We start from the raw sequence: 10,864 nt of genomic DNA on the forward strand, positions 1-10,864 counted from the left end.
GGAATAGTAGTACAACCAACACCAATATTAGTAGTAGAATGAATGATATTATTATATAGTTAATATATGNAATAATAGGAATTATCAACAAACCTTCTTTATCAGAACCCATAAAACATAAAAATTCTTCAAGTTTAGGAAATAATTCAACAAATCTAGTTAATTTTGATTGATCTAAATTCATTCTTTGTCTCCATCTAATTAATTCAATAATACCACTGATAGTCTTATCAACATTTCCACTGTAGGCTCTCAACCATCTAACATAAAAAACATCATCATTAACTTCAGATCTTTGCATAAAATCATTTAATTTTGGTAAAAGATCAGCAATATCTGGATATTTAGAAGAAAGATTAGCAATGGTAAGCTTATTCTTTACTTCAACAATCAATTTTTGTTCTTCCGATGTAAAGACGAGAGCATTCATTTTTTGATCTTTTTTTGTGTGCTTCTAAAGAGATACAATAAGATTCCGAGTACTGCGATTTAGAAGGCTTCATTAAACTGTTGGTGTCGTCATTGGAGGACAAGAAACTTTGTAATGGTAAGGAATAATTCAAAGTAGAATCAGAATTCATAGAACTCTAGAATAATCTTAATTCCTATTAGAAAGTGTGTTGATTATTAAGGAGTCTCATTTTTTAATATTATGTATTTCAACCCTCATATTAAATACGCCTATACTAATAGATATTTAAAATTAAATAAAAAAATTCAAATGATTTCGGAGCAAACAACATCTCAAACAGAGGAACAATCATTGGGTTCTTCTTCATCATCAATAACAAGTACTACCACTACTACTGCTACTACTAGAACATATGATGTAGAAATGGAAAGGATGAGAAGAGATTATTTTAATCATGATGAAAGTATTGTACATTTAGATCATGCAGGTAGTACATTAACAAGTAGTAAATGTTTAAAGAAAGCCTTTGAACAATTATTTTTCCCTAATAATAATGATAATAATAATGAGGATGAAACGAATGAAACAAATGATAATGATGATACATTAATTAATAATAATAATAATAATAATAATACAATGAAGTATGATCATAGTAATATGATGATATTATCAAATCCACATAGTGATGGATCATATTCATCTAGACAAACAAATTTAATAATAACAAAAGCAAGAGAATTAATTTTAAATATATTTAATACAAGTTTAAAAGATTATGATTTAGTATTTACATTTAATGCATCTCATTCTATGAAAATTATAAGTGATTGTTTTCCATCAAATGAAAATCATTCAATTGTTGGTTATTTAAATAATTCTCATAATTCTTTAATTGGAAGTTTAAGATCAATTCCATCAAAACAATGTCTAGTTTGGAATAATTTAAATGATTACCAATTTTATTTAAAAAATAATTATTTAAATGATAATAATATAAATGATAATAATTTAAATGATAATTCAAATAATACAAATAATTTAAGTTATAAACATTTAATTGGAATATCAGGTGAATGTAATAGTACAGGTAGTAAAATTGAAGATTTTTCAATATTTAATGAAATTTATAAAAATTATCCAAATATATATACAATATTAGATACATCAAAATATTCAAGTACAAATGTATCAATTGATTTATCTAAATATAAACCTGATTTTATAGTAGCAAGTTTATATAAATGGTTTGGATATCCAACTGGATTAGGAATTTTATTAATTCGTAAAATTAGAATTTCAAAAATTAATTTTCAACCAAGAAATAATTATTTTGCAGGTGGAAATGTTCAAGTTAATACTTCAACTGAACCTTTTTTTATGAAATATAGAAATGATTCATTTCATTCTTTTTTAGAATTTGGTACTATTCCTTTTATAACTATATGTGAAATGTTTTATTATTTTAAACAAGTACAATTAATGTATTCTTTAATTTTTAATAATAATAATAATAATTTAAATAATAATTTAAATAATAATAATAATATAAATAATAATAATAATAATTTAAATAATAATATAAATAATAATTTAAATAAAATAGAAAATAATTTATTAAATTTTAGAGAAATATTTAAAATAATAGAAGAACATACAAAAATATTACAAGAATATTGTATAAATGAATTATTAAAATTAAAACATTATAATAATAAATTATTATGTAAAATTTATAATTTAAAAAATAAATCAAGTATAATTAATTTAAATTTTTATACAAGTAAAGAATTAATGATTGGATATTCACAAATACAAGAATTATGTTCATTAAATAAATTTAATATTAGAAGTGGATGTTTTTGTGTACCTGGTTCATGTCAAGAACTTTTTAATTTAAAATTCATTGATTTAATTAATAATTTTGAAAATGGTAAAATATGTTGGAATAATTCAATGGATATTATACCTGGTTCTAAAAATATACCAACTGGTAGTGTTAGAATATCTTTTGGTTATTCTTCTATTAAAAATGATATTGATAAATTTATTCATTTTATTAAATTAAATTTAATTGATAATAATTTTAAAAAAATTAATTATAATTTAAAATCTGATAATATTAAATTATCTCATTTTTATATTTATCCTTTTAAAAGTTGTGCTCCTTTTAAAATTTTTAATAATAATAATTTAAATAATTTAAATGATTTAAATAATAATAATATAATTAAAACATGGGAATTAATTTCTAATAGTGGAGCATATTTAGATAGAGAATGGGCTATTTTAGATGAAAATGATTCAATTTTAAATTTAAAAAAATGTACAAAACTAGCTAAAATATTTCCAATTATAGATATGAATAATAGAATTGTAATTTTAAAATTAAATGATAATGATAATAATAATTATGAAACTATTGAATTTAAAATAGATGAATATCCAATACAATCACTTGAAAATAAAATATGTGGAAGAGAACATGATTCACTTGTTTATGGAAATGATGTTAATGAAAAACTTTCTAATTTTTTAGGAATTTCAGTTAAAGTTATAAGAAGAAAACCTTTTAATAATAATAATATTAATATTAATAATAATTTAAATAATTCAAATAATTCTAAAAATATTGAATTAAATAATTTAAATAATTGTAAAAATCAATCATCATATTCAAATGAAGGTAATAAGGGATTATTTTTAGTATTAAATAAATCATCATTAATAGATTTAAATAAAAGATTAGGATTGAATGATATAACAAATATAGAATGGTTAATAGATAGAATGAGACCAAATATAGTAATTGAAGGATTAGAAGAATATGAAGAAGATGAAATTAAATCTATTTATATTAATAATATTCCCTTTCAAATTAATTCACAATGTTCACGTTGTACAATGATTTGTATAAATCCAAATACTTTAATACAAGAAGAAGAACCTTTAAGAACTTTATATTCTTATAGAAGATTTGGAAATGGTGTTTTATTTGGTGTTTATGCTAGTCCATTCACCACCACAAATCAATATTCAATTCAATTAAATTTTAATAATACTAATAATAATGAATAAATACTTTCTATTAACTAGTTTTTTCAAAAAGAAAACACTTTTCTGAAACACTTGAAACAACACCCTTATTCCATATCGTAAATTTTCAAAGCCTTTCTTTAAAAAAATACCCTCAACAACTTTGTAACAATAATTTAGCCAACAACAACAACTTACCTTCTTGAACAACAATTCATAGAAGAATGGATGTTGATAATTTCATTGATAATAGTCCTCTAATGTCAATTGCATCTAGTCCTACATTAAAACTTATATCAGAAAATGATGATAATGAAAGAGAGGAGGAAGAATTTAATAATCTAGACCGCAATGACAATACTTATTTAAATGTTGATGAAAATAGTATCATTGAAAGTTGTAATGCAAGTACATGTGGGGATGAATATAAGGAAGAAGAAGAAGAAACCATAGTTGAGGAAGAAGAAATACAATCGGATGATGATGATGGCGCTGGTTCACCTACTACAAGTACTAAAGGAGATATTCTTAATCAATTATTATCCGCACCAATTTCAAATTCTTCTTTTAAGCATATAAGATTAAATCCTCAAGATTTACATTTTAATAGTAGATTATCACCCAATCATTTATATCCTCAATCATCTTCTTCATCATCAAATACAACAAGTCCAAATAACAAATTAATTGTACTTGCTAATAATAATAAGCATAATTCTCAATCATCAACACCAATGTCATTTATGAAATCAAGTTCAATATATTCAAAACCAACATCAAATGCAACTTCAAGAGCAAAAAGATCTTCATCACTCTCAACTCCAACTCAATTAAATAATCATCAATTATTAGATAAACATTCACCTCCACCTCATCATCCTCATTCTATGAATATGAATAATACAATGAATAATTCAAATAATTCATATAATAATAATAATTAATAAATAACATGAGTAATAATGTAAATTCAAATACTTCTGGAACATCAACACCTACTATATTAATATCCAAATCTAAAAAAGTAAATAATACAATGACAACAATGATGACAGAGAATACAATATTTTCATCAAAATATTTTGTTAGAAATTGGGATACAACACCACAACATGTAACAAGAATGAAACAATTATTTGAATTATATGATCATTTTATTAATTTACCATATAAAGATTTGGAATTAAAATTAAAAAGTGATTTATTATTAATATATAATAGAATACTTGGATATTTTCAATTAAATTATTTACATATGAAAGATTTAGCAATACAAATTAAATGTATTGGATTATTTATTCAAGGTTATAAACCATTACTTGAATTTATTGAAATTGGTGGAACTCAAATTTTATTAGAAGTTCTTGGATTTCATTATTATAAGAATGAAAATGAAGATAAAAAAGAAGCTTTATTACTTTTAACAAATATTGCTAATAATGGTAGAAAATATAAAGAAGTTATTTGTTTTGATAATGGTTTAGATTTATTAAGAAATTCAATCATTTATATTCCATCTATAGATATTAATTTAATTGCAAAGAATTTTATTGTTTCAATTTATCAAGGAAATCCAAAACATTCAAATGATATTTTAGAATTATTATTTGATATATTTAGAAATCATTCATCTCCAAATAATTGGAAAACCATAAGTGCACATTTAAGTTCAAATAATACTCCAAGAAGAAATTCAACTATTAATTTATTAGATAATAATTCACAACAGCAACAACAAACTCAACAACAAGAAATGAATGCATTTTCATCACCACGTTCAATATTTAATTCACCTAGAGTATTTGGTAATTTTTTAATGTCTCCAAGAACACCAAATGTTGCACACATTACTAATACCACTACTAATTCAACTACTGCAACTTCTAAAAATGTAATTCAATCACCCTCCTCTTCAATTTCATTTCAACCAGGTTTAACAACACCTAAAAATGAAGCCACTCCAAAACAACAATCACTTCCATTCACAAAATTTACATTCCTTAATGTTGTTGAAACTGCTAGAAATCAATTAGCATCAGCTGAAGAATTTAGAAAATCATTCGATCCTTCAAATACAAATAATAATATGAACAATAGTAATAATACAAATACAAATAATACAAATAATACAAATACAAATGACAATGCAAATTCAATTGAATTATCAACACAATCAATATTATTAATATATTCAATGATAAAAGAAATATCCAAATCTATTAAAATTGAACAAATGAGAGAAACAAGAGTATTAGATATAATATTTATGAATTTATCAGATGAAGATATTAGAGTAGTAAGAGAAAGTGTTGAAATGGTTAAAATAGCAATGCAATATCCAGATGAAAATGAAATATTTTCAGAAATGTTAATACATAGATCAATACAAGGATTATCAATGATTGTAATTGTTTTAGGAAAGAGAAGATTTAAAACTATTTTAAAACAATTTTTTAAAAATTCAAATTATTTAAATAATTCAAAAGAAGAAATTAATTATTCAAAGAATTTTTTAAATTTAATATTTGGAGCATGTTCAATTATGAATTTAATTTTAGAAAATGCAATTGAACATGTTAATATTTGTAAAATAATGTTTGAAAGTAATATTATATTAACTTTAATAGAAAGTATTTTAATTATTAAAGAAAAATATGGTGATACACATTATTGTGTTGATACATCAAAAGAAATGACACAATTGTTAAGGGTAATTTATTAATTTTTATAATTTTTATATTTAATAATTTTAATTTAATTTTTATATTTTTAATTAATTTTTAAAAAAGAGACTATTGTGGACATTTGAAGATTTTAAAAGACATAATATATTTAATAATACAACTGTAATAACAAATCCATTTGATTTACTTGTACAAATATTTGGAGAGGAAACAACATTAAAATTAAATTCCAAATATGAAAGTTTTAATACAGATCAAAGTTTCTTCCTTCAAGATTCAATTCAAAGATCAAATGTTGAACAAGCAAGACAATTAATTGTATCAAAAAAGTCATCCTTTATTAAATAAATTATTACAATATTTCTTCTGATCACATTATTCCGTGTATGATTTGTGATGATGAATAAATCAATTTAAACGGACTCTTAAATAGTTTGGTGTTGAATCATAATCTGATTTAAATGTTCAACAATATTACATTTAATAAACGGAGAGTATTAATTAATAGATATTTTATGATGACTTGATGTATTGACAATGTAAATGTCAATCTGTCATTACATTAAAAAAAACAATACGTTGAATGTCAAAGCTTTTTGGATTAAATTCAACAGCATCAGGTCATTCAAGAGACGAAGAAGAGGATGATCAAAATATTGAAGATTATCAATCATCATCATTTAACGTAGATAGAGCAACAACAAGTTATTCAAAACCTATTCAAATTAATAATCAAATGGATAATAATTCATCATCACCTAATTCCTATAATAATAATAGTGGTGGTAAACAATTGGGTAATAAACCACCTCCACCACTTCCACCACCTGGTACTTTTACTGATAACATACAAATCAATACCATTAACACCAACAACACCAACAACATTAACACCAATCAAAATAATTTATCAAGTTCTCCACAATTTACTTTAGGTAAAAGTTTTGCTAGTCTTCAAAATTCTGAAGCAAGATCAAGGGCTAGTTTTCAACCATCCATGATGACAAATGTTAAACCAGCAAGAAAAGATACAAATGCTCATAGACTTGTTCATCAAGTATCATCTTCATCATCTGATAATAATTTAACAAATAATTTAACAACCAATGATAATGATATAACAAGTAATTTAAAATGGGCTAAAATTGATAGTGGATTATATTTAAATGAAAAGATTGAATTAATTTGGAATGATGAAATATTTAATAATAATAATAATAATGAAAATGAATTATTTAATATTTATTTATTTTCATTTACACGTATTATTGGTACTTATTTTGATCAATTTGGATTACAAAATTTACAATTATTACAACAAGAAGAATCAACTATTAGATTATTAGATAAAATATATGATCAATTATATTCAAGAGTATATACTATTGTATTTAAAATACCAAATTTAAATATTTTATTACAATATATTAATAATAGAAAAAGTAGAATTTTATATATTTTAAAAACATTTTCAATTAATTTAATTTTAAATTCTTTATTATTAGATTTTATTAATTATTATAATGATGGTAATAATTTAAATAATAATATTTTAAATTTATGGTCTTTATTAGAACAATCTACTATTATAAATAATAATACAAATAATATTGATACTATTACAAATGATAATACCACTTTAAATCCTCTTTATAATGATATTCAACAACAATCAGAACAACAATTAGAATCTATTACAAATAATAATATCAATAATAATATCAATAATAATAATAATACTATTAATACAATTAATAATAATGAAAGAAGAAGAACACTTGAATCAGAAGAGAGTGAATCAGATTTAGTATTAGATAAAGAAGATTTTGGAATGGCAGTATTTACAGCAGGTAGAGATGATTTTAGATTATCAACTGTTTCATCCGATTCATATGATCCAACATCAACTGATTTAACTATTAAATCATCAGTTAATAATAATTATGTATTACCACCACTTCCACCTTCAAACAAACCAAAAAGAACCAATGAAATTGACATTACTAATAATACATCATTATCATCATCACCACCACCACCTATTATTCCACAAAACAAACCTCAAAAACCTCAACCACCTCAATTCATTCAACCACAACAACAACAACCAATTATTCAACCAATTGTTCAACCATCAACAACTGAATCTGAAAATATACCAAGTGGTATTGGTGGTAATGGAATGGTTAGACCTCCTAAACCTCAAACTAAACCAAAAATTAATGATAGTACTTCATCCAATAATAATACTACATTATCTTCCAATAATAATAGTAGTAATAATAATTTATTATCTGTTAATAATACAAGTACAAATACAAGTACAAGTAATACAAGTAGAAATAATAGACATTTAACAGATGATCAAAATAGAATGCAAAAAGCCAAATCAGTTTCATTAGATTTTGATAGATTTGGTGGACTTGGTACAACACCACCACATGCAGTTGATAATTTAATTGTAAAGAAAACTAAAAGAGTTCAAAATAGATCAAAACCAACTGCAACAAGTAAAAATGAAGTTAAAAAAGAATTGGCAAGAGTTGAACAAGATGCTCAAGAAACTTCACTTAATAATATTCCAATTATTATTACAAATAATACTACTACAAATAATAATAATACTACTACAAGTAATACAAATAATAATACAAGTACAACAACAGGTAAATCATCACCTAGAGATAATAAGAATAGTAGTAAACCAACATCTACTTATATTCCAATTATTACTGGACCAATTCCAATTATGGGAGGTGTACCAATGATGGGAATAGCAGGTGGTATATTAAAAAAGAAGAATAGTGAAAATCAATTGAAAAAGGATGAAAATATTGATCAATATACTTCAACAAGTAATGTTAGTAGTGGAGTAGTGGATACAAGTCCACGTACAGGAGGTAATAATACTAGTAAATTTACACCACCTGTTGCACCACCAATTCCAGGTAAGAAACCACCAACCACAACAACATCCAATTCTAATAGTAGTAGTAGTACTACTAGTTCACCAATTGTTAGTAGTAGGATTGAAAATTCACCACAAGTTAATACTGAACCACCACCACCACAACAACCAAAGAGAGCTGTAGCACCACCAATTCCAAGTAATAATAATAATAATAATAACAAACCTCAAACTAAACCACCTCCACCACCAATCAATGAAGAACAATCAACTATAGGTAAACAACCACCTCCACCACCACCAGAAGATGAAGAAGAAAATGTTACTACTACTACAAATAATACAAATAATACAAATAATAGACCACCTATTCCATCAGGATTGAAAAAGACAACAGCTCCTCCACCTCCACCACCAGAAGAAGATGATAATTCACTTCCATCTAAACCATCCAATCCACCACCACCTATTAATCCATCTATATTAGAATCAAAACCTAAAAAGACACCACCTCCACCTCCATCATCATCATCTACTGCTGCTACTACTACTGATATGAATGATAGTAATAATAGAGGATTGAAAAAGACAACACCACCTCCACCTCCACCACCAGAAGATGATGATGAACAAGATAATCAAACAGCAATAACATCACCATCATCAGTGTCAGTAACAAATGATGCTAATAGAAGATTAAGTGTTGCAATTTCACAATCAGTATTATCTGAAATGAGATTAAAGAAAACTCAACAAGATGATACTCAATCAAATGATAATACATCATCATCATCAGTTGGAGGAGGAAGTGTTCAACAAGTTGATTTTAGATCTGCATTGAAAAAGAAGGAATCTACAAGTAATTTAAATACTTCTGCTACTTCACCAAATACTATTAATACTATTAATACTAATACAAGTAATACAAGTAATAGTGTTAATACTCCTTCAAGTGGTCAAATTGATTTTAGATCTAATTTAAAAAAGAAAGATCAACCATCTTCTTCTTCTACCACTCAACCATCTTCAATTGATACTACTAAGAGTAATAATAATAATACTATTACTCCACCACCATCAACAACAACTAGAACTACTACTTCACCTAATACTAATAATAATACAGGAAGTGGTACACAAGTTGATTTTAGATCAAATTTAAAGAAAAAGACAGAAGATCAATCAAATACTTCACCACCATCTGTTCAAGTTGTACAAGATAAAAAGAATGAAATTCCACCATCAAAACCATCCAATCCACCTCCATCTACTACTACTGCTACTACTGGTGGTGGAGGAGTTCAACAAGTTGATTTTAGATCTCAACTCAAAAACAAAACATCAAATACTACTACTCCAACTTCTACTACTACACCAGTAACAACAACAACACCACCACCTGTTAAATCAACCACAACTACAACACCAGTAACAACAACAACACCACCATCATCTGTATCATCAACACCTTCTACTCCAACAAGTGGTGCTGCTGTTACTGCTAATAGTGCTGGTGAAGCTCAACAAGTAGATTTTAGATCAATTTTAAAGAAGAGAAAAGAATAATGTAAAATAAATTGAATTTTATGAAAAGAAAGACCATTGGTACAATAAAACAAACACTTTATTGAATGAATATTTACCTTAATCTCAATTGGTTCTTAACGAACATTAAGGTGCTGATGCGTATTTTTTTACCTTAAGAATTCTGGTTTAATAGTATAATATCTGGGTTCTATTCCTATTACCGTTATTAGTTTTTTGAACTCCTTAACTCAGGTATTAAATGAGAACAATTACCACTTATCTAACTCAAATCGTTTC

The 10,864-nt window shown here is 24.7% G+C and overlaps 6 protein-coding genes across 6 annotated transcripts in view; 5 read left to right on the forward strand and 1 right to left on the reverse strand.

The window, feature by feature from the left end:
• Positions 1 to 430, reverse strand: part of NAEGRDRAFT_73692 (uncharacterized protein) — a gene marked incomplete at both ends in the record, with an annotated part of 1,492 nt that extends 1,062 nt beyond the window's left edge. The window contains one exon of the mRNA XM_002671178.1: positions 94 to 430. Within this exon, the coding sequence (XP_002671224.1) occupies positions 94 to 430 (337 nt within the window). The remainder of the gene's footprint in view (positions 1 to 93) is intronic.
• A 291-nt stretch (positions 431 to 721) lies between these two features.
• Positions 722 to 2,033, forward strand: NAEGRDRAFT_73693 (uncharacterized protein; the record flags this gene model as incomplete). Its single annotated transcript, XM_002671113.1, has 3 exons — positions 722 to 1,067; positions 1,575 to 1,765; positions 2,019 to 2,033. 3 exons carry the CDS (start codon positions 722 to 724, stop codon positions 2,031 to 2,033), a joined length of 552 nt encoding a protein of 183 aa, XP_002671159.1.
• A 740-nt stretch (positions 2,034 to 2,773) lies between these two features.
• NAEGRDRAFT_73694 (uncharacterized protein) lies at positions 2,774 to 3,490 on the forward strand (the record flags this gene model as incomplete). Its single annotated transcript, XM_002671114.1, has 1 exon — positions 2,774 to 3,490. The coding sequence occupies one exon, from the start codon at positions 2,774 to 2,776 to the stop codon at positions 3,488 to 3,490; it is 717 nt and encodes a 238-aa protein (XP_002671160.1).
• Positions 3,491 to 3,672: 182 nt separating this feature from the next.
• Positions 3,673 to 4,392, forward strand: NAEGRDRAFT_52995 (uncharacterized protein; the record flags this gene model as incomplete). Its single annotated transcript, XM_002671115.1, has 1 exon — positions 3,673 to 4,392. The coding sequence occupies one exon, from the start codon at positions 3,673 to 3,675 to the stop codon at positions 4,390 to 4,392; it is 720 nt and encodes a 239-aa protein (XP_002671161.1).
• Positions 4,393 to 4,703: 311 nt separating this feature from the next.
• NAEGRDRAFT_73696 (uncharacterized protein) lies at positions 4,704 to 6,170 on the forward strand (the record flags this gene model as incomplete). Its single annotated transcript, XM_002671116.1, has 1 exon — positions 4,704 to 6,170. One exon carries the CDS (start codon positions 4,704 to 4,706, stop codon positions 6,168 to 6,170), a length of 1,467 nt encoding a protein of 488 aa, XP_002671162.1.
• Positions 6,171 to 6,710: 540 nt separating this feature from the next.
• Positions 6,711 to 10,670, forward strand: NAEGRDRAFT_81586 (uncharacterized protein). Its single transcript, XM_002671117.1, has one exon. The coding sequence runs from the start codon at positions 6,716 to 6,718 to the stop codon at positions 10,604 to 10,606; it is 3,891 nt and encodes a 1,296-aa protein (XP_002671163.1). The 5' UTR covers positions 6,711 to 6,715; the 3' UTR covers positions 10,607 to 10,670.
• The last annotated feature ends 194 nt before the right edge of the window (positions 10,671 to 10,864 follow it).

The sequence above is a fragment of the Naegleria gruberi genome, assembly GCF_000004985.1.
Source record: "Naegleria gruberi genomic scaffold NAEGRscaffold_63, whole genome shotgun sequence".
NCBI classification, from domain to species: domain Eukaryota; phylum Heterolobosea; class Eutetramitea; order Acrasida; family Naegleriidae; genus Naegleria; species Naegleria gruberi.